At 44.3% G+C, this 25000-nt stretch overlaps 1 protein-coding gene across 1 annotated transcript; it reads right to left on the bottom strand.

Annotated features, from left to right (window-relative positions):
* Positions 1–8506: 8506 nt before the first annotated feature.
* LOC134284635 (uncharacterized) lies at positions 8507–13840 on the bottom strand. Its single transcript, XM_062843635.1, has one exon. The coding sequence runs from the start codon at positions 13838–13840 to the stop codon at positions 8507–8509; it is 5334 nt and encodes a 1777-aa protein (XP_062699619.1).
* Positions 13841–25000: the final 11160 nt, after the last annotated feature.

Raw genomic sequence — 25000 nt, 5'->3', positions numbered from 1 at the left:
CGCAGAATCCTGAGAGGTTTCTCTGCAGATTCCTGAGAGGATTCTCTGCAGAATCCTGAGAGGATTCTCTGCAGAATCCTGAGAGGATTCTCTGCAGAATCCTGAGAGGATTTTCTGCAGAATCCTGAGAGGATTCTCTGCAGAATCCTGAGAGGATTCTCTGCAGAATCCTGAAAGGATTTTCTGCAGAATCCTGAGAGGATTTTCTGCAGAATCCTGAGAGGATTTTCTGCAGAATCCTGAAAGGATTCTCTGGAGCATCCTGAGAGGATTCTCTGCAGAATCCTGAGAAGATTCTCTGCAGAATCCTGAGAGGACTCTCTGCAGAATCCTGAGAGGATTCTCTGCAGAATCGAGAGAGGATTCTCTGCAGAATCCAGAGAGGATTTTCTGCAAAATCCAGAGAGTATTTTCTGCAAAATCCTGAGAGAAATGTCTCAAGAAATTCCCGAAAATAAATCTCGATGTCGAAAGAAATTTTTAAATCATACAATCCTGAGTAAAACACTTAAAAGGGATTCTCAGAGAAACTCCTTAATTCATTTCTGAAGGTTATGCTAAGGTTATTTACGAAGCATCTTTCAGAAGGAGTTCTCGCAACCTTTTTATAACTTCTCAAAGGATTATTGTAGGAAATACTACAGGATTACACAAAAAAACCCTTCGGAAATTGAATAAAAAGAGCGCTCCGAATACAATAAAGAAATTAAAATAAAGTGAAAGAATGTTTGAGGCAGCTATTGGCGAAACTTTGAAAGAAAAAAGGGGGGATCTGCCACAGGAATGGTGGTACCAAGTGAATACTGCAAGAATTGCTGTTGAAATCATATCTAATAAACGTCTCGAGTGTTCCAACTAGAACCGGTATTTTATCAACCATAACTGTTCCCACCACACCATTCTGCTTATATCGCGCCTCCTCCCGCCGCAAGCAAGCCGGTGATGCAAAATTGATGAGGCGTATCCCCCAATTATTCATACGAGTTCACGCCTCACTTTTGGCCCGATCGTGCCCCTGTTTGGGGCTGAAGACAAATTGACTAATTAAGGGCGGACGGGACGGTCGGGGAAATATCCGCCATTGCTCTGTTGCTACTAAGATGGTAATCTCAGATTCTACTTCATATTTTGCAACAAAAACCTATCACTGTGTATGCTCACTTGCAGTGCATATGCTGATTGTTTTTCAGCATCTTCAGTGCGATAGAACTCGAGATTACCATCTTCAAAATCGCGAGGCAAATTGTTAGAAAGAGAGGCAAGATAGGAAAAATAACACGGCGTCCCGTTTCACCTTAAACGGAGTTCACCCGGCGATCAAGTTCCCGTTCCGGGCTGGCAGCCCGGTGGTAATAGTAATGCGTGTCATGAATCCGTATAGGAATCGGCTCCTGACTCAAATCTTGAAATATTGGACGTTATTAGTTGTATTACGATAGTTTCTTGTCTCGTTATGTCAATGGGAATCTAAGCTTGGTTTGCTCGGCATGATCAGCGGACCGACCGGCAGTCACATGTTTACAAAAGGTACACAAGTCTGCACCTTTTTTTCTCTCTCTGGAGACCAAACGAACGAGTTTGTGCTTGAATTAACAGCAAGTGGCTGTAAATTAAACACAATCGTTCCCCGTATTAAATATTGTGCATTTTTATGCAAATTTGATTGCATTTTTCAATATTTTGCGCGTCGATCTCTTTCAACTGAAGTTCTGCAGTCCTGCGGTGCTGCGGATAGTAAGTTATACAAAGAAGCACAGACTCGCGCCAAATCGCAGTTGCTGATGGCGAGCATGGTTGTCCACCAGTTGAGAAACTGTCAGATTATGAGTCTTTGAACCGAATGTATGATTGTCATTGGACGTACATCTTAAAGAGCCTATAGTGCTTTACATGTTAGTTCACACGCATGTCATGTCACATCCTGTCTCAGCAGTCAATTGATTGTCCAAGGGCGAAGCCAGCTTTTCAGTCAGGGGGGGGCAAGCACCCTTAGCAAATTTGTATCTACTAGCTTTTAAAACTGAATGCATTACGATGAAATTGAATATAATAACATTATATTCTAAAAGCATTATAAAGCCATTCAGCAGCCACTATGTTGTATTTTGTACAATACGTTTAAAAAAAGCTCTCCTGATCAACGTGGTTCTGATAGCGGTGACCAATTCCTGGAAGATTATGGGTTTTTATTTATTCGTGCATTGTTTTGCTCTGATTTTTTTTGTTAATGTCTACAAAACATACATGAGAAATTATAGCTGAACTCTTTTGAGGACTAACCTAGAATTACCTGGTTTCTGCATGAGTCATTTTAAAATGATCTTCCAATACTATTCGCTGGAGCTTTTCTTCCAGAAATTCTTGGAATAATTCATATAATCATCAGCTAATTCTGGAGAAGTTCTTAGGTACATCCCTGAAAAGATAATAGAAGGATTTCGGAAATTTCCGAGGGAACTCCTAAGTGAATTTTTAAAGAGAATCTGAGAAAAAAATCCCGGAGCAATCCCTGTAAGACTTCCTAGATAAATCTCTGAAGAAACACCTGGATGAATTCCTGGAGCAATTCCTACGGGAATATCTGGAGGAAGTCCTGTAGAACCCCTGGAGGAATTCCCGGAAGAATCCCTGAAAGAATTCTGAAAGTATACCTGTAGGAATTCCCATAATTTATACTATGGGAGGAATACCTAAGAAAATATCTGAAGAGATCTCATGAGGAAATCCTAGAAGACATCTTAGATAAATTTCTGGATTCCTTGTAGGAAATTCTGGGAGACATCCTTAAAATAAATTCAAAAGAATTCTCTTGATGAATTCCCGGAACAAATCTAAGAGAAATTTCAGAAGAAATCTCTTGAGGAATTCCTAGAGAATATCTAAAAGAAGGAATCCTTGGAGGAATTCTTCACGAAATTCCTGAAGAAATTCCTGGGAAAATCTCTTGAGAGAATTCTGGAGGAATGCCTGGAGAATCTTCTGAACAAATTCCTGGCGTAACTCCTGGAAGAATGCTTGAATGAGACCCAGCAGGAATTCCTGGAGAAATTTATTGGATGAATTCTTGGTGGAATCCCTGGAAAAAATGCTGGAGATATCTCCAAAGGAATTCTAGAAGGAATTGCTGGAGAAATTTCTGAAAAATCCCTTGAGGATTTCCAGGAAGAACCCTTGGAGGAATTTCTGGAGGATTCCCTGAAGGAATCTCTGGGAATATCCTTGGAGAAATTCGTAGAGAAATCCCTGGAGGAATCTCTGAAGCAAATCCTGGACAAATCTCTAGAGGAACGTCTAGAGGAAAGCCAGAAAAATTCTTGAAATGAAAGTATTCCTGGAGAATTTCCTGGAAGAATCTCTGAAGAAATCCTTAGAGGATTTACTGACGAAATTCTTAGAGGATTCCCCGAAGAAATTCCTTGAGGAATTCCAGACACAATTTCTGAAGGATGTCCAGGAGCAATTCCTGGAGAAATTCCTGGAGAAATTTCCGATGAAATCCCTGGGGTATTTCCTGGAGAAGCTCCTGGCTAAAATCCTGAACGAATGCCTGGAGGAATTTACAGGTGTATTCCTGTGGGAATTGCTGGAGGAATTTCTAGAGGAATTCGTGAAAGAATTACTGGATGAATTTCTAGAGGGATTCAGAGGAATTCTGGGAGATTTATATTATTTTTATATTTCTGAAAAAATTACTTGAGAAAGCGCTGGAGGAATTTTAAGCGAAATTTTTGGAGGAATTCCTGAAGAAATCCCTGGAGAAATCCTTGAAGAAATTTATGAAGAAATCCCTGGAGGAAGCTCTAGAGGAATTCCTTGTGAAATACCTGGAGAAATCCCTAAAAAATTCGCGAAGTTATTCCAGGCGAATTGGCTGGACGGGATTTTTAAGAAATCCCTAGAGGATTTGCTGGAAGAATCCTTAGAAGAACTTCTGGAGGATTTTCTGGAAGAAAATTCGAACAATTTTCTAGAGGAATCCTTGGAAAAATCCATGGAGAAATCCCAAGAGAAATCCCTGAAGCAATTCATGAAGGAATCTCAGAAGAAATTCCTAGAGAAATGCCTGAAGCATTCCCTGAAAAAAAAACCTGAGGATAATCCTGGAGAGTTTTCTGGGGATTTCTAAAAAAATCCCCAAAAGATTTTCTGGGAAAAATCCTAGACAAATTGCTGATATAATTTCTGAAGGATGTCCAGAAGCAATTCCTCGATACATTCCTAGAGAAATTGCTGGAGGAATTCCTGAAGAAATTCTTGGGGTAATTCCTGGAGAATTTCCTCGAGGTGTTCCTGGAGGAATTCTTAGATAAAATCCTGGAGGAATGCCTGGAGGTTTTCCTTTGGGAATTCCTGGAGGAATCTTTGGTGGAATTCTTGCAACAATTACTGGATGAAATACTGGGGGAATCTCCAGATGAACCCTGGGGGAAATTTCTGCAAATATCCCCTGAGAAATTCCTAGAGGAATTTCTAGAGAAAGTTCTGGAGGAATTCCTGGAGAAATTCTCGAAGGAATTTCTTAAAGAATCCATGGGGCAATCCTTGGAGAAATTCGTGGAGATTTTTTTGAAAAAAAAAACCCTGAAGAAGTTTCTGGAGCAGTTTTTAGCGAAGTTCATAAAAGAATCCCTGCAGCAATTCCTGGAAGAAAATATGGAAGAATTCTTGGAGGAATTCCTGAAAAAGTTCTAGAAGGTATTCCTACAGTAAATCCTGGAAGAATTTTTAGAAGGAATGCCTGAAGGATTTCCAGGAGAAATGCCTGGATGAATTGCTGACATATATTATGATGACGGAATTCCTTGATTATTTCCTGGTGAAATTCCTGTAGGAATTCCTCGAGGGGATCCTTGAGAAATTCGACGATGAGATCCTGGAGGAATGCCTGCATGGATGTCTGAAGGAATTTCAAGTAGAAACTCCTGGAAGAATTTGGAGGAATTTCTAGGGGAGTCCCTGAAGCAACTCCTGAATCTGGTGGACTTCCTGGAGGAATCGCTGAAAAAATCCTGGAGAAATCTCTGCAAGAATCCAAGGAGGAATCCCTGAAAGAATGCCTGGAAAACTTCCAGGAAGAACACCTAGTAGGATTACTGGTGGAATTCTTGAAGGATTCTCTGAAGCAATTCCTAGAAAAAATTTGGAGGTATTCCTGTAGGAGTCTCTGAAAAAAACCTAGGAGGAATACTTTGAAAATTTCCCGGATAAATTTCTGTAGGAACTCCAGGTCTAATTCTTGGAAGAATCCCGGAAGCAATTGCTGGAGGAATCTCTGGAGGAATGCATGGAGGAAGTCCTGAAAGAATGTATTAAGGAAACCCTGGAGGATTTTTTGGAGAAATCTCTGAAAAAAAAAATCTTGTAGAAATTCTTAAAGGGATCCTTGGAGGATATCCTAGAGAAATTCTTGTAGGAATTCCTGAAAGAATCTTCACACGAACTCTTGGAGAAATCACTTGAGGAATTTCAGGCGGAATTTATGGAGGAATCTCTAGATGAATTCCTGGAGGAATTTTTAAAGAAATCCCAGCATGAATTCCCAGAAAAATCCCTGGAAAAAGTCCTAGAGGAGATCATGATAAATTTCGTGGATGAATCTAGTGAGGAATACCAGGAATAATTCCTGAAGAATTCGCAGATGGAATTCTTGTAGAAAGTGTGGAGGAATCCTTAGAAGAGTTCCAGAAGGAATGCCGAAAGCAATTTCAAGTGAAATTCCTAAGGGAATCCCTAAACAATTCCTTGAGAAAGTACTGATTAATTCCTGGAAGATCTCCTTAAATAATATAAGAAGTACTTCCTGAAGGAATCCTAAGAAGAGTTCCAGGAAGAATTTTTGGAGGAATTTTTAAAATAAGTTGTTCCAGAAAGAATCACAGAAGTAATTCCCGAGAAAAGCCCTGCAGAATTTTTTGGAGGAATCTCTAGAGGCATTTCTGAAGGAATCCCTGGATGTAGTTTAAGGGGAATCCTTGCAGAAATTCCCAAAAAAGCGCCTGGAACAATTTCTGGCGAAAATGCAGGTGGAATCCTCGGAATCCCGGAAGCGATTCCTAGAGGCATTACTAAGGGAATCCCTTAAACAGTCCTTGTAGGAAGTGCTGGATTAATTCTTGGAGTAGTTTGCCAGAGAAAATTCCAAGAGGAACTGTTAGAGGAATTCTAAAAAGTGTTCCTGGTGGAATCCTTGGAGGAATTTTTAAAATAATCCCCGGAGGAATGCTTGAAGGAAAACCTGGAGGAATGTCTGAAAAAATCTCATGAGGAATTCGTTAGGAAATACCAGGAAAGCTTTCTTAACATATTTCAGGCAGAATTTCTGAAGGAAAAAAAAACTTGGAAAAAATATGAATTACATGTCTGCAATAATTTTCGGACGTATTATTGTTGGAACCTTTGGATGGACTCCCAAAAGAATGTTTTGTACAATGTTTTAAGGAACTCCTGGATTCATTTTTAGCTAATCTCTGGTAAAATTTTTGTATTCCTGCTGAAATACTTCGAATTATGTATTCCAGATTGAGTTATTGGAGCAATCACTGGCGGAATTCTTGAAGGAATATTTATATAGAGAAATCTCTGAAGAAATCTCTCAAGGAACATTTACAGAAATATCTAAAAGAATTTCTGTTGACGGGAATCCCTGGAGAAATTCCTGGAGGAATTATCGAAAAAAGCAATGGAACAAACACTGGACGAACCTTTTCCGGAAGAATATCTGGTGAAACCCATAGAGGAATTCTTGAAAAAATCTCTGAAGCAATCAATGATGGAATCAGTAGGTTAGAGGCACGTTCTCCTCCATTTGGGAAATTTGTGCCATCAGAAGTATCTATAAAAAAAATCAGAAGCAATCGAGGGATGAATTCTTGAAGCATTTCTTAGAACAAACCCAAAAACCATCACTGTTGGAACCCAGCAAGATGCCCATTGCCCATGGAAGAATTCACGAAGGAGAAACTCCTGGAGAAGTCCCTTGTGGAATTTCTGAAAGAATTCCTGAGAAGTTCCTGAATAAATGCCTAAAGGGATTTCTACCCGAGCAGAAGAAAGTATCAACAGCATAATAAAATATGTTATTTTGCCATAATAACTGTATAACAAAATCAGTAATTTTTGTGTTATTAACTTATTATGCTATAAACTTGTCTGTCATAAGCGGCAAAATAACAAAAATCATAACAAAAAATTGTTCCTGGAAGACCAATTCAATAACATGTTTTGTTAGATTCAATAACAACTTAATAACAATGAATTTCACAGTGAATATGAAAACTTGTTATTGTTGTGTTATAGTTCATCACATATTTGTACAATTTCAATAGTACAATAATAAAAAAAAAACTTGGTCTACTACAAAGTATATTATTGTAATATTATTGTTTTTTTTTTGTTTTTATTTATGTGTATTTTAACTTAGAGCTAATTCTACACTTAGTTGAAATATTATTGAGTGGATGACTCTCAATAACTTGATCATAACAAAATACACAGATCGAAAAAAGAATGTGAAATTGTCTGACATATGATGCACATGATTGGAGCGTGGGATTTCACAGAAGTTTACATGACATATCATGCAAATGTCATAAAATATCATGTAAACTTACATTATATGTCATGTAATTCAGCATGACTCTGAGTGTTTACATGACATATAATGTAAATTTACATGATATATCATGTAAACCATCAAAACAGTAAGTTTGCATGACAAAAATGAAATTTAAATGACGTGTAAATCTCATTATTTTTATGTGTGTAAGATTGCCCAACACAACATGTTATAAATAAGTGTTGGCGCTTACCCTACGTCGTGTTTTCGTCGGAATCCAAAATCGATGAGGAACCACTGGCGTCGCAACACTCTGGCAGCAGCAGCAGCATAAATCACCGTCGAGTGAGTGGGTGGCAACTGGGCGACGTACGCTCACTACTCGGGGATGGCGAAACACAGGCACAGCGAGCGATGAACACCAGAAGCACAAGCGGGCCGCCGAATTGTGGCTCACTGTCACTAGCAGCAGCCACAAAAGAGGGAAAGTGTTCCACACAAATCACCACACTACTTCTATACTGCAGAAAAACTTCACTTTATTTTAACTTCACCACTTTACTACTAACTTTCTAACTTTATTTCTTTCTCTTTACAGGATCAATCTTTCTTCACTTGCAGGTTGCTTACGAATGAGACCTAACGAGACGACGAGTATGCTGGTAGCCTCCCAACCCGATCAGCTGGGCTGACCGCGCTGCCAGATGAAGGGAAAAACTAGTCTAATTTTGGGACCGTTAGCACCGTCCCCTGCGTGAGAAGTGTAAATCTCACGCAGTGCGGCCAGAGCACCAACATACCCGCCGCCTTGAACGACTGTGTTCAACATAACTAGCAACATTGTTTAGAAAAGGTAAACAAAACAAATTCAGTGCAAACTAATTCTACAGGCAAGTATTTCTCTAACTAATATTGTGTTTTTCTTCTCGTTTTCAGGTGGAATATCAATCATCACTCCTCGTCGTTGACTCCTGGAACGGTGGCTGGATTGATCGAGCGTCCTTCATCGGGAAACGGTTGTGCCAGCGGAAGCAAGCATATTTTGGTAATTGGTCTTGTGATGACTCCCTTCGCAGTGCGCAGACTAACAACTCGCGTTATGTTGTCCTTTCCAGGGTGCACTGCAGTGATACGGGCAAGAGACCACCGAGTTGTCGGTAGCATATCGTCCACGATGATGACCATTCGCCCAGGCTGGATCTCGTCGTTCCGGGCTGCAGGTTTCGTATCCTTCAACATCTCTTGAAGGTATTCAGTCCGCCAGTGGGACCAAAACTTCTGGACGTGGCATTGCAGTTTCTGGAAGTGCTCAAGTGGGCCGTTCGGTGCGTGCTGGATGTCTGGGTCGGGCAAGGCTGTCATCGATGTTCCGAGCAGGAAATGGGCGGGCGTCAACGCTGCGAGGTCGTTTGGATCGTCGGACATTGGGAGCAACGGGCGCGAGTTGATTGCTGCTTCGATCTGGTGTAGGATGGTGTAATAACTTTCAAACGACAATTTTGTGTTGCCTAATTGACGAAATAAATGTCGCTTGGTAGTCTTGACCGCCGCTTCCCAGAGGCCACCGAAATGTGGTGCCTTGGGAGGAGTCAAGTGCCACGTTATCCCTAGCTCAGAGCAAGCAGATGCAATTGTGCTTTGCTCTTCTCTGCTCTCAAATCTGGTGAACAGTTCAGCCAGTTCGCGCTTTGCACCCTCAAAGTTCTTCCCGTTATCCGAATGTAGGTGGGTTGGCATTCCCCTTCTTGCAATGAAGCGCCGCAGGGCGGCCAAAAATCCTTGGGTGGATAGGTCCCCAACAAGTTCTAGGTGGACTGCTTTCGTAATAAAGCAAACGAAGACGCACAGGTAAGCTTTAGCGGGGGCGGCTCGCTTATGAATTGCCTTGATGTACAGCGGACCGGCGTAATCTACACCAGAAACGGAGAATGGACGACCAGGGATTACTCTTGACATCGGGAGCTGGCCGATTTGCTGCTGCAGTGGTACAGGACGATGACGTGCGCAGCGGAAACAGTTACGGACGATGCTTTTGACCAAACGACGGCCATCCAGAGGCCAGTATTCTTCACGAATCGATGAGAGGAGAAGACGCCCGCCGCCGTGGACAAGTTTCCGGTGGTAGTGCTCGGCAAGAAGACGCGTGAAGGGGTGATTTTTTGGGAGGAGGGCAGGGTGTTTTGATTGAAACGGAAGCTGCGATAAGTTGAGCCGACCTCCTACTCGCAATACTCCCTCGCAGTCGATGAATGGAGACAAACGACGCACAGGTGATCTTTTTGCCACCGTATTTCCTTTCTGCAAATCCTTGATCTCTTCCTTGAAGGCATCTTGCTGGGCAAATCGGATCAGGAGCGTATTGGCCACAGTGAGTTCTTCTACAGCTAACGAGTCTTGGCAGGGCTCTGTCTCGGAAGGGGTTGCAAGTGGCTGAGTTCTGGCCTTTGAACGGGTTTTTGCAGCAAATCGCAAGCAGTATGCGACAACGTGGAGCAAACAATTGTAGGAGGACCATCGAACAAACCATGGGTTGATGCTGGGAGTAGTCTGGATTGATGCAACGACATTCTTCGTCTCCATGATGTCCTCATCTACAGCGGGTGGAGTTGAAATCGGCCAGGACTGCTGCTGGAGTGCTAACCACTGCGGTCCATGCTTCCACATGTCACTTTTTACAAAATCTTCGACGGACATTCCTCGAGAAACGAGATCTGCTGGATTTTCTGTGCCAGATATATGGTTCCATCTGCCGCCACGAGTGTAGTGCTGTACCTCCGACACTCTGTTGGCAACGAAGGTCTTCCAAGAACTGGGAGGTGCGCGAAGCCAGTAAAGGCAGACAGCAGAGTCAGACCAGAAATAGGATGCGGATATGTGGACGGTGATCGATTCTTTGATGCGGTGATGTAAGTGCGCAGCCAGGACGCAGGCACACAGCTCGAGGCGGGCGATGGTTAGCCTCTTCAGTGGCGCTACTTTGCTCTTAGAAGCCAGTAACCGAATCTTGACAGTTCCCAGGGAGTCTTCACAACGGACGTATGTGCAGGCTCCGTAAGCTGACGTTGAAGCATCGGCGAAGGTGTGCAGCTCGACTCTAGCCTCAGGCAGGAATGCATATCGGTCAATTCGATAAGTTTTGATCTTCGGCAGCTCGTTCCGGAAATTTTCCCATTTCAGTCGAACGGAGTGTGGAACCGGCTCATCCCAATCACACGAAAGGGACCACAGCTCCTGCATCAAGATTTTCGCTGTAACAACAACCGGTGCTATAAGGCCGAGCGGATCGAAAAGTCTAGCAATGTCGGAAAGGATGGATCGTTTTGTTGGAGGGTCACTACGAGGCTCAATCTGAGAATCAAAGCGGAGTTGATCGGTCTCTGGTTCCCAACGGATTCCCAGCGCCTTAATGGATTCGTTTGGACAGAACTGCAAGCTGGATTGGGTCGCAATCTGGTCATTTTCAAGCCCTTGCAGCACTTCCAGGCGGTTCGAAGCCCATTTTCTCAGAACGAAGCCGCCTTTTTCCAGCAGTTCGGATAGCTCCCCCCGAAGCTGTACAGCTTCTTCAACAGAATTCGCTCCACCTACGTAATCGTCTACGTAAAAGTTCTTGGGAACGGACGGGCCGGCTAACGGGTATGCTTCGCCTTCATCTGTCGCGATTTGCTGAAGCGTTCGTGTCGCTAGAAACGAGGATGGGGCTAAACCGTAGGTAACGGTTTGCAGCTCATATGTTTGAACTTGCGTTTCCTTCGAAAACCGAAATAGAATGCGTTGGAGCGGGCAGTCGTCTGGGTGTAGAGTGACCTGCCGGTACATTTTGGCTATGTCGCCAACTAGTGCGACGGGGTAGGTCAAAAACCGGAGAATTATAGATAGAAGGTCATCTTGGACCACTGGGCCCACGCAGAGGGCTTCGTTGAGCGAGAAGCCAGTCGAAGTACGAGCTGAGCCATCAAATACGACTCGGAGTTTCGTGGTCGTACTCTCTTCCTTTATTACGGGATGGTGGGGAAGATAGTAGGTGTGGGGCTGGTTTTCTTCATCCGTCTCGACCAGCCGCATATGGCCGAGGGAAAGATACTCCTTCATGAAGCCGTGGTACTCATCCTTCAATCTTTGATCCCGATCGAGTCGCCGTTCAAGTTGGTCGTAGCGGCGAAGAGCACTGGTTCTCGATTCTCCCAACATCGCATCGAAATCGGGCTTTCGTGGTAATCGGACGATGTAGCGACCTGTCTCATCCCGTGACGTTGTAGATTTGTAAAAATCCTCGCAATGGCGCTCTTCGATGGAATAGTTGTCGTTGATTTTGAGCTCTTCGGTTTGCCAAAACCGCTCCATGCTCTCCTCGAGTGTTAGCATGGAGACTGCGACAACGCTGGGAGCTGTAGACGGCTTCTGAACGGAATGGCCTCCATTGGTTGATCCTGTGACGACCCATCCGAATACACTGTCCACCAAAATCGGAAGATTATCGGCCAACTTTAGACGAGCGGTACTAGGGAAGAACGAATGGAAATGTTTAGCCCCCAGAACCATATCAATTTGTTGGCTTTTGTTGAACGTGGGGTCAGCTAATGACAAGTTTTCAGGAATCCGCCACTCCTTGACAGAGATGTCCTGTGCCGGAAGATCAGCAGTCACCGTATCCATCAGCAGAAACTCGGCAGAACATTCGTAGTTGTCATTTCTCGACTTGATACGAGCGAAGATCGATTCATGCACCTTCTTGGAGAGATTGCCAGCTCCTTGGATGGTCACATTCACGGTACTCCTCTTCAGATGCAACCGACGTGCCAAACGTTCGGTGATTAAGTTCGGCTGAGAAGCGCTATCGAGCAACGCACGAGCGAAGTGATCTTGACCGTAGGCATCGACGACCTTCACCAACACCGTCAAAAGAAACACGTCCTCACGAGGCTGCGGAGCGGAGGCACTGGCAACTACCCTGGGAATGACTTCAGAAGCTGCGACGGAGGACTGGGCCACTGGTTCTGCATTGGAAGAAACGCTGGATTGTATTGCTTGCGTAGGCATAGACGTACGAGAAGATGACGATTCGTTGACTGGCCTAGGGACCTCGCCGGAGTGCAGCATGGAATGATGACGCTTGTTGCAGTGCTTGCACCTATAGTTAGAAGGGCAGTTACGAACCATGTGGTCGCTCCTGAGGCAATTGTGGCACAGACGCTTACTCAAGACAAGTTGTTGCCGTTCGGAGTTCGAGAAGCGATTGAACTTCGCACATCTCAGCAGCGTATGGTCTTGGTTGCAGGCCGGACATTTGCTACCAGAACCCGAAGTGGATGCGCAGGATGATACGCGGAAATGAGGTGGCCGTTTGGAAGCATGGGTAGATCCATTCGGTGTCGATGCTGGTTGATGATGGTTCACTAGCATGGATTCCAGCACGCGCATACGACGCTGAAGAAAGTCAATCAGGCAATCATAATTCGGATCGTTGGAGGTTGAAGCGTGATCTTCCCAAGCCTTGAGCGTGTCGTCGGGAAGCTTCGTGCACAGAAGGTGCTCCAGCAAGCTGCTCCAAGAAGCCGTTGGTTCTCCTAGCTGGCCCAAGACCTTCGTGTGACGCTGGAATTCGTCCACAAGCGCGTGCAATGATGCAGCAGATTCCTTCTTCGCTGATGGAATGTCGAAAAGCGCCTGCAGATGCCGCTTCTTCAGGAGATAGTCATTGGCGTACCTATCGACAAGTGTTTGCCAAGCGAGATCGTAATTTACTGAGCTGATAGCGATGGACTCAATAAGCTGCGCCGCTTCACCCTTGAGAGCGGCCCTGAGGTAGTGGAATTTCTGTATTGCAGGAACCTCCGTGTTCGAATGAATCAACGCCAAGAAAGTGTCGTGAAACCCTAGCCACTGCATATAATCCCCATTGAATTCCGGAAGCGATATTGTCGGAAGTTTCAACCCAGAAAGAGCGGAAGCATGCGAGGGAGTATCAGGGCTGCGAGCTTGTTGAGTAACAACAGGAAGTTTCGAAATCAAGTCGGCTTTTATTGAAAAGAGCCGAGGCTCAAAATTGGCACGGACATCAGCATGCTCTTGCCTACCTTCTTCAGTGTCCTCGATGTCCTCCAGCTGCCCCTGCACCTCCTCCAAAGAAGTCCACATGGCGTTGAGGTACTCCAGCCGGAGCGTAACCTGGCCCCCATCGCGTTGTTCGTCGAACGAATCCAGGAATGCCTCTGCCCGACCCAGAGCAGTGATCATCGTAGCCCTCCGGGATAATAGCGTCTCCTTCTGCGGCTGAGGCTCCATCGTCGAAGCGGAACCGTGGCGGCTCGTCCTTGGCACACGTGCAGAAAATGGTCTGTCAACAAGATAAGACCACGGTAGGCCTGGTGGAGAACAAATTAATCACTTGGAATGGTACTCACCGATTCCAAGGCAAGTGTATGCCTTGAATAATCAAAAAAATCGACGATCCGTATCGAGTTCCAGCACAGGCCCACTGGATGGTGGAGCAGTGGTGATCAGAAAGGTCCAAAAAATTGCGGTGCGAGGTGTGTGCGGCTAATCGCAGGCACGTGCGGAGCCAGCACAGCAAGAAACGTTGTAACGGCGTCACGAAGCAGCTCAAGCAAGCGTTGATGCTTCTAGAAGCCCACCAGATTGGCGACGACGGCAATGGCGGGATCACGTGGCTTGGATAGCTGCTTCTGTCCCAATACAAAGCGATGAATAGCCGCGGCGTGATGGCGGCAATCGGGCGATACGAAAAGGCCAGACGGAATGACCTTTCAATGACGGGAATTGGTCCTCAGTACTTCAGAACCCAGCGGCTGCGATCAACTGATGCCCGATTGTTCGAGCCTTGAATGTATTCAATTCCCCTCGAGCGGAATGGCGCGAGCAAGATGGCAGCGCCCAGTGGGTGATCCTTCGCACGTGGTTCCTAGGCCGTGATGGCGCCGAAATCCTGGTCACGGCACCAAATTTTATGTTGGCGCTTACCCTACGTCGTGTTTTCGTCGGAATCCAAAATCGATGAGGAACCACTGGCGTCGCAACACTCTGGCAGCAGCAGCAGCATAAATCACCGTCGAGTGAGTGGGTGGCAACTGGGCGACGTACGCTCACTACTCGGGGATGGCGAAACACAGGCACAGCGAGCGATGAACACCAGAAGCACAAGCGGGCCGCCGAATTGTGGCTCACTGTCACTAGCAGCAGCCACAAAAGAGGGAAAGTGTTCCACACAAATCACCACACTACTTCTATACTGCAGAAAAACTTCACTTTATTTTAACTTCACCACTTTACTACTAACTTTCTAACTTTATTTCTTTCTCTTTACAGGATCAATCTTTCTTCACTTGCAGGTTGCTTACGAATGAGACCTAACGAGACGACGAGTATGCTGGTAGCCTCCCAACCCGATCAGCTGGGCTGACCGCGCTGCCAGATGAAGGGAAAAACTAGTCTAATTTTGGGACCGTTAGCACCGTCCCCTGCGTGAGAAGTGTAAATCTCACGCAGTGCGGCCAGAGCACCAACAATAAGTAATACTTTGATAAGTTAATAATAACAAATTATGATATAAAACAGGCTAGGGTGATTCTGTTGTTACGAATTTGATATTCTCCTCTGCTCGGGTAAAGGTGTCCTAGAAAGAATTCCTAAAGAAATCTCAGGTATTTGGCTCTCAGCATGACATTTGTTTGAATTGAATTCTAATGAAAATTCATGTAGCAGTAGCGCATATCTGCACTCTATAGCAGCATATGGTTCTACAAATTCGTACCGGAACTGGTTCCGGTATATCTGGAAAATTTGGCATGCTGTTTTTGATTTCCATGAATAAACATCACAAGATTTAGCCATTCAACCAAGCTTGTTATTTGGCAAAATTCTATGATAAGATTGAAGTGGTTCTCTTGGAGAAATACTTGGCGAAATGTCCTGTGGTTCTCAAGTAAAAAATGTTTGATAATTGTGGATAAAAAGCCACGCCCCCCCCCCCCCCTGCCCCAATCTGGCTACGCCCGTGTGATTGTCGTACGTAACTATGTACACGACGTTCTTCAAATGTGAGCCGTATGATTTACTGAAATAAGTGATTTATTGCGCGATGAGATGCGCTAGTCACTGATGTCCCATTGCGATAGAGCTGTCCGATTGTCAACACGTCAAAAGGCTTGACGGGTAGGCGTTGAAACGAAAATATACTCTCGAACCGCATATTGATTTTAGAATGAGTTGTTGATTCGATGGTAAGGGTCGCGTGACTTTCTTGGAAAATAATATATATTTTTTTTGCAACACATTTGAAATTTGCAATTTTCTTATCAAAACTCGACTACTATCCGATAAAAGCTGTTCACATTCATCCTGACATCGGAGATGATGATTACAGAGAAAGAAGAAGAAGAACATGATGATGGTTAAGAAGGTGGAACTTTAAAAGCAACTCTGTCATGAAGTGCTAATTCAAGTAATTTAAAACCGATTAACGAGTTCAAGGATACGAGATTAACATATAATTGCATCGCATCGTCGCTGATAGCAATTCAACCCTCACACTAACAGCAAGATTTCTGCCGTCGAATTGCAGCATTTATATTCAGCTGGGTTGGGACAGCTAAGACCATGTATAGGTATATCCTGAGTCCTGACATCAAAGTAGTTGGAAACTCACGAAAAACAAATATTGGCCGAGCAAGATATGATGGTCCCTTTGCCAGTTCCCCTTCGCTTTACCTTTACCTTCGCCTTCCACATTTGGAAGTTGGAACGAAACTGAAGCTGTTTATTAAATTTCCATTAAGGTACAAACAAACCTGGCGCCTCCCGTGCCCCTGCTGTCCAAGGCAGTGCAGTGTGATACAATGTTGGAAAATGAAACAGTTCTGCTAGGCTATGGTTTTTTTTTTTTAATTTTTGGGGTGATTGATTGTGAGATCTCGTGCTGCAGCTGCAAGAAAGATTCAAGTTGCAAAGCACTTTGTAGATATGGACATTAGCGGTCGCAAAATTGTTATGAAGGTTGAAATTTTTCATCATAAATATGTAAATTTTTAGTCTTCGTTATAACTTGAAAAACCGGAGTTGTCACAGAATATTCAAGATGAGCTAGTTCTTAAATTATATTTTTCAAACACATCTCGGATATAAACGCACATGTTTTGCGTCATCCAGGAGCAAATCAAGAGTCTAGGCTCATATCTTCAGCCCCGAGGTGCAACTTACGACTTTGAGTCCTGCCCAACAAACATTTTCGCTGTTCAAGAGTGGAACAAGCAACTCTTAAGCAAACTTTAGCTTAAGAAATTGTTATTCAGCTAGTTCTGTTATTTAGGTGGGCACCCACGGTTGTGCAGAGGGCTGAATTGAAAGATTTCCATTCTGGGCGATTGCCGGCCATTCTGTCGACTTGCTTGATTTCGCCATGAGCCTCTGGGTCTGCCTAGGCTGCGATGTCCTGCTGGGTTCCAATCTAACGCTTGTTTGATGATTTCGATTCCACCCCTGCGTAGAGTGTGGCCGACTCACCCCCACTTTTGCTCCCGAATTTCTTTCGCTATCGGCTTTTGATGACATCGACGATGGAGCTCCACGTTGAAGATCCAATTGTGAGACCACCATGCACGAATTAAACACCGCAGGCATCTACTGATGAAGACCTGCAGCCGTTGAGAGTTCTCCACTGATACACACTAGGTTTCACTGGCTGCACAGATTTCACGTTCGAGTTGAAAATTCGGAGTTAGGTGCGTCGACTAATCTGGTTGTTTTTCCATACATTTCTTAAACTCGCAAAAGCAGCCCTCGCCTTCTTGATCCGTGCACCTATGTCGATCTTGGAGCCGCCATCGGCCGCCATTTGGCTACCAAGATATTAGAAGCTTTCAACATTCTCTACTGCTTGCCCAGCTACCGTAAAGCTACAAGGGTTGACCGTATTTACATTCAACGATTTGGTCTTGCTTACGTTGATGATAAGACCTGCCGCTGAGGAGCAATTGGCAACATCATCGAGATTGCTCTGTATATCAGAGTGCGGTTGAGCTACGAGAGCAACGTCATCAGCCAATTCGCACTTACCAGGATCTCGTCGATTACGATGAGGAACAGTAGCAGTGATAGAATGCATTCTTGCCTCACTTCAGCAACGACTCGGATGGGATCAAACAAAACACCGTTGTGCAGTACTCTGCATGACAATGCCCTGTACTGTGCTTCAATGAGGCCGATGATTTTCTCAGCGACACCCTTGTGCCTGAGGACAACATGTTTCCGTGATTGAGACGTTCGAAAGCTTTTTTGTAATCAATGAACACCAGGCAGAGAGACTCTTGGAACTCTTTGATTTGCTCCAGAATGATACGGAGCGTGACAATAGGGTCCACACAGGATCGTCCAGCACGGAATCCTGCTTGCTGCCCTCGGAGAGTTGCGTCAATCTTCTCCTGTATCCGGTTGAGGATCACTTTGCAGAGGACTTTGAGAACGATGCATAGCAGCATGATACCATACCAATTATCGCATACAGTCAGGTCACTCTTTTTGGGTACCTTCACTAAGAAGACGCCTTGCATCCAGTCGGCCGGAAATGTCGCGGTTCCCATATGTCGCAGAATAACTGATGCAGCAGTTCTGCAGATACCACGGGGTCGGCTTCGAGCTTTCGGCTGATATGCGATCGTCCCCCGATTTCATGCTACGGATGGCTGTTTGTATCTCCTGCAATCATGGAGCTTCGGTGTTGACACGGGTAATGCATCAAACCCTTGGCGGATCATGCTGCTGAGGCGTTGGTGGCGTGGCCGACACTTGAAAGGGTTTTCAAAGCTTCAGATGGTCAATTGGTTCGGTCAATACCTGTCCAGATGACGTCACGGGCATCGTAGCATTCATCTTAGTCCCACTAAGGCGATGTGAGACATCGTAGAGGTGACGAATGTTGCCGGTATTTGTGCCTTTCTCGCCTTCGTCGGCTAGGGAGTCCGCCCACGCTCCTCTGTCCCGCCTACATGAGCGCTTCACTTCCTTCTCGAGCTGAATAGCGCTGACGGGCTACGGCTTTGGCTCCTCGTTTTTTCGCTCGCTCTATCGCGGCCTTGGCGTTTCTTCGTTCATCTATCTTCCTCCAAGGTACCATCTGTGATCCACTGCTTCCTCTGGGTGCGTAGCTTACCCAAATTATTCTCGCAGGTGGCGATGATGGCGTTCCTGATGGCGCTCCATTGATCTTCTACGCTTCCACTTGCTGGGATATTCGCAGCACGGTTCTCTAGCTCCTCGACGAATAGCCTTTTCCCCGCAGCGTCTTCCAGTCGGCGTGATCCTCCTGTCGATGGATCCTCGCAATGCGCAGCTGGTTCAGCGACCGTTGACAGCAATTCCAGAGCCATCCCTAGAAGACCTTCAGTAAACGGGACAACATTTCCATTGAGACCCTGGCCCTACTCAAGGAAGAAAAACTCCCGCCTCTCAGGTGGAAGCTAGGCCGCGTCATTCAGATCCACGCTGGATCAGAAGGCAACATCCCACATATTACTGCCATGGTCCAAGACGGCGAGTATCAGAGGGTCATTTCGAAGATCTACGCCCTTCCGATCCACTAATCTGCATTCTTTTCGACGACTTTCCACTGTATCATTTAACGGGCAACACTTCCCAATTCCCTGTCAACCTTAACCACTTGACAGCTTCAAATTCAATTTGAAACATCAAGAAATCGGATCTAACGGCTACGCAGTCTTACTGCATCAAAACTAGTTGCAGAAAATCTCAGAAATCGTCTCCTCGTTTTCTCGCGAGGGAGTTTCTGTCAAGCCTGCTGGCGACTGAGACGAGAAGATCGGCTCCGACAACACGGACTATGAGCATGTCAGGGGACGTCATGATCTTGGAGAAATGAGCGAAAACGGTGAGCGGCTGGCAGAGTTTTGTGGCAACAACGACCTGGTGATTGGGGGCTCGCTCCTTCCCCATTGACGAGCGCATGAAGTCACACGAGTCTCTTGTAATGGGCATACTGAAAACTAAATCGACCACATCTGGATCAGTCGAAAATAGAGACGGAGCAACGGATCTGGGAGACCGAACAGCTACCGGACGGAAAAAAGGTGACAAGTCGGAGTATGAGAACTTCCAAGCGATCACAATGTCGCTTACCACGTGCTATGCCAGATTAGGGTAACCAATATAATTTGGACCCCCATATATTTTGGACCCCCTGGGTCCTAATATCACAACTTACACAGGTTCAATGATGAGATGACGGAAATTTTTAGAATCATTCGCTAAATAAGATTGCTCTGCACGGGCAGCAATCATTTCCTCTTTGGAAATATCCTTATTTGCTTTGAAATTATGTTTTTCCAATCTCGTCATCCGTGCGAGTGTCGCATCATGTTTACAAAAAGAGATTGCGGTACTGAGGAAACTTACAGATGTAAACAAAAACGTTTATCATTCTAGCGCATTAAATTCGCAAAGTTCGTCTAATCAGCCTTTGTCAATCAAGTAATTAGGATGTGATCCAGCATATTCAAGCGGCAAATTCTTCCAAAATAGTTTCAAACGAGTTAAAACACCGGGTGTCCAAAATATATACTGAAGAGGGTCCAAAATATATTGGGGTGTCCAAAACAGTGAAAACGGCTTTCTATATACTTTCTCCCACCTCTCTACATATACAACACAACTCATGTTCATAGCCATCGTTAGAACACAAACGGGTTGAAGGAACCGTCTCCCTTCCTTCCAACTTTTCTAGCCAGTGTCAATTTACCGTATAACGGCTGCGTGTAATGCAATCAAGCGAACTGTGCCGCATTATCTTTTTTTTTTCTCTGTTCGGAACATAATCCACTGCGACCAATATTTGATCTATTGTGGTATATCCCGTGTCATTTGTATAGTGCATGTCGTATTACTTTATCACCATTGAGAAGTTATAAAGTGTTCGGTTTTATTACAGTAGTCATTTTCAACTTGATCGCAAGGGAGGATTCTGATTGATAGGTTCCGCTTTGAACACGCTCCTTTTTCAGTCAAAATCGGATCCTCTAACGATAAAGTCAAGAAATGGATTGTACGACATTTCCCCGAAAACCAGTTCCCCGAATGAAGTTTCCCCGAAAGTTTTTTCCCCGAATGTACCATTTCCCCGAAAAATGTTTCCCCGAATGTACCGTTTCCCCGAAAAGATTATTACATATGCCATTTAACATTGACCCAATGCACAACTAGGGGCATCCGGTCTTTAGGACGAAGTACGCTTAGCCAAAGTACGTCAGACCGTCAGACGGTTAGAGGTTTTGAAAACCGCCATAAATCTTTCTATCTATCATTTTGGCTTTATTTTGGTTCTAAGAACCTCTTCTAGTGTATTTGACTAAACAATGTTACTTGGGATGTGATCACCCTGCCAACATTCCATCTGAAAATTTCGCCTCTTTTTATAACACGTAGTGGTTTTTAGTTGTAATATTGCATAGCTTATTGCCGGTAGTAATTTATCAAACCACTGACTGTCCTATGACAGATTACCCTTCTTTGAGAATTAGGCTGTTCTTTTGAGTATTGGGTTATATATGATCAAACTGAGTATTTTCTTGGCTTTCAACTCAGTTGTAATGATGCTCGTCTGGCATAATGATACTTTCGGCCTAATGATTGCAGCCTAACGTACTTCGGCCTGACATACTTCTGCCTAAAGATCCAGCAGCGTCTTTTTGGCTAAATTAATAACCTTTCATTTAATAAAATTTTCCTTCTTTCAAAATTCAAACATAGGCTGTTCTTTCAAGTAGAACTGCTCAATCAATCATCAGTTATTTGACTGCTGCTATATTTATTTTTTTTTTTGTGACCGACTGTTCTAGTAGGTATCTATAGGCGTTATAGTAGAAATCTTCATCAAAGATTCTCCCTTCTTTCATCATATACTGTTCTTTCAAAATATTGCCGGCGGTCTAACTACTAGTATGTTCTGTAGAAATGTCAATTCTAAATTCTATTTCGGTCATAGTTAATCCATTGATTTACAAAAAACTGAAGAGTGCTTAGCTTCAAATCTGTTTGTCAAACAAATTGAATTACATTGACTTTTGTTTTAGAGCCTGTTAATACACATTAAAATTGTGCTCATATAGACTTCCTTCGCTAGCAAGAATACTTTAAGACTTAAAGTTGAAGTCATCTGGATCATGTGTTTTACAATGACAATGAACTTTAGCCGATTACTACCATAATCACGATGACTCGTTTTAAAAGTATTATGCGTTTAAAGGGCGTTTTCATCGATTGAAAATTCAAAAATAAATAGAAAGAACAGCCTATGAATAAAAGAAGGGAAAATTATGATGAGCGTGGTCTTAGTCGAGTGCCATGTCATTTTCTATCAGTACAACAGAAAAGAACGACCAATATTCAAAAAAAAAAAAGCAAACCTCATTGAAGCATCATGAAGAACATTATAACTCGAAGAATTCATGGTATTCCCTCTTACCATGAATTCTTCGAGTTATAATGTTCTTCATGATGCTTCAATGAGGTTTGCTTTTTCACAATATCAATTAGATGTGAATGTTTCCATGATCTTGATATCTTTCTAAAGACTACACATCGGCACACTTTGTACTCAGGCTAACTTTCCGCTACTTCGTTTCAATGACTAGTTCAGACAATGGAATTAATCAAGAAAATGATTAGAAACCAGTACTAAAAGTAGTATTATAAATATTTCGGGGAAACGGTAAATTCGGGGAAACGGTTCGTTCGGGGAATCGTTTTTCGAGGAAATAACTTTCGGGGAAACTTCATTCGGGGAACTGGTTTTCGGGGAAATGTCGTACAATCCAAGAAATGATACCGATATTGACCATGCATCGGAACCCTAGTCCTTACTGTTTCAAACTAGTGAACACCGAATAAAAGATTAGGAATACTAATCCATTTATCCCTGTTTCAAGGGCTATCTCGGCCACACCTAAAACCGAGACCTATCACTTTCAACAAGGTGTAAAATGTAATAAGGACCAAAGTGTTTTCCTTTGATTACTAAGTTATGCTGTTCCGCTAGTTGGAAGCAGTTAGGACTAGGGTTCTGTTTGGTAGATCTTTCACCGCAACGCAACCCAAAAAGGCGATCTACCCACGCTACGGGCTCCGTTAAAGATCGAGCATATTTTAAACCCCCTCAACCATTCATCCCTCAGCACGGGTCGCCTGACACCTTGGATTGGGGTTACCTATTTGGTGAACTTATACCACCGGAACAGGTGGTCCGTAGTGCTATTCTAAGCCGGCAGCTACACGGGTCAACCGCATTATCTTAATCAGTCATTATCTTACCGTACCTTACCGATCAGGCTAAGGCCGGGGTGGCCTCTGCTGTACATAGTAGCCTCCTCCATTCCACTCGGTCCATGGCTGTTTGTCTCCAGTTCCGCACTCTGCGTAGGGTCCACAGATCGTCCTCCACTTGGTCGACCCACCTAGCTCGCTGCGCTCCACGTCTTTTTGTACCGGTTGGATGACTCTCGAGAACCATTTTAGTCGGGTTGCTATCCGACGTCCTGATGACGTGACCCGCCCACCGTAGCCTCCCGATTTTCGCGGTATGGACGATGGTTGGGTCTCTTGGCAGCTGATGCAGCTCGTGGTTAATTCGCCTTCTCCAAGTCCCGTCTTCCATCTGCACTCCGCCGTAGATGGTACGCAGCACCTTCCGTTCGAAAACTCCAAGGGCGCGTTGGTCCTCTGCACGTAGGGTCCATGTTTCGTGCCCATAGAGAACGACCGGTCTAATCAGCGTTTTGTAGATAGTCAACTTCGTGTTACGGCGAACTTTATTCGATCGTAGAGTTCTGCGGAGTCCAAAGTAAGCTCAATTTCCTGCCACAATGCGCCTCTGAATTTCTCTGCTGGTGTCGTTGTCGGCGGTCACCAGTGAGCCCAAGTACACGAATTCTTCAACCGCCTCGATTTCATCACCGTCGATATAAATTCGGGGTGGCGGGCGCGGGGATTCCTCCCTGGAGCCCTTTGCCATCATGTACTTTGTCTTCGACACATTAATGACTAATCCGATTCGCCTGGCTTCACTCTTTAGTCGGATGTACGTTTTCGCCATCGTCTCAAATTTACGAGCAATAATATCAATATCATCGGCGAAACCAAGCAGCTGGACGGACTTCGTGAAAATCGTCCCACTCGTGTTTATCCTCGCTCTTCTTATTACACCCTCCAAAGCAATGTTGAACAGCAAGCACAAAAGACCATCACCTTGCCGTAACCCTCTGCGAGATTCGAAGGGACTCGAGAGTGTCCCTGATACTCGAACTACGCACATCACTCGATCAATCGTATCAGTTTATCCGGGAATCCGTATTCGTAGTCATTATCTGAATACCACTAATCTATCTCCCACCAACATTCCGAAATCCGCATGAATTCGTGCAAGCGGATAAAGTTATAACTAAAGGATCAGTTCTTTCGGATTGAACCATAAACACAGCCATTTCGACCACGACAAAGTCAAGATTTCTACTCTACTACAGATACGTATGCATCTCACTCGCCAGGGAATTTTGACGCGCCAAAACGAACGCGCTTTACCTGTGATGTTGGTGCGCGCAATTTTCGAATGCCTTCGAAAGAATTGATTCAATTAAAATGCAAATCCGCTTCTCATGCAGTGCACCTTACGGTATAAACAAACAATCCAAACCGAGTTCACACACATTTCACCACAAATGCCACGCGCCCACCACTTGGCTCCTGTTGGGTAGATTCCACAGGTACCCGACCTATCTGCTACCTACTTGAAGGAAGAAGAAGTGAAATAATTTTAAAATTATCGAAATTGCTATCAACGCTGACAGTCCAATGTAGAACCAGGCAATTATTCAAATTAGCGCCGATTTGTCTTGATCATGTTGGGCATCGGTGTCGCTGATCGCGCGTACCTACCTTCTGAATCCGGATTGAATCCGAAACTGACTGGTTGGATGGAATTTTCCACTGAGAAAAAAGTTAAACGTAGCCCCAAAATTGAAAATTCACATGTCAAGTATATAGGGTCTTGATCTTGTACCATTTAGGCAGGTGTAACTATTTTAGGCACTTGTCGCTATAACTAAGTCAATTTCAAGCCGATTGATTTGAATTTGTGTATAAAGTTAGATACTGTACATGCCTAACTCTATACAAAAATTCAAATCAATCGGTTTCAAATTGACTTAGCTATAGCGGGAAGTGCCCAAAATAGGTACACCTGCCAAAATTCTACAAGACCCTACACGTGAATCCCTGGAGAGATAGTGAGATTAAGTGCAATGATAGCTACATTATTAACTTGTCATTGTCTGATTTATCGATTCATTGCGAAGTAAATTGGGCAGTGCAGGCGAACATATTCGTGTGCAAACACAAATTTAAAAATTTCGCGAGTCTCCTGAACTC

The sequence above is a fragment of the Aedes albopictus genome, unplaced genomic scaffold, assembly GCF_035046485.1.
Source record: "Aedes albopictus strain Foshan unplaced genomic scaffold, AalbF5 HiC_scaffold_388, whole genome shotgun sequence".
NCBI lineage: Eukaryota > Metazoa > Arthropoda > Insecta > Diptera > Culicidae > Aedes > Aedes albopictus.
Note: the sequence above shows the minus strand (reverse complement) of the source record. Positions and strands in the feature narration are given on the sequence as shown.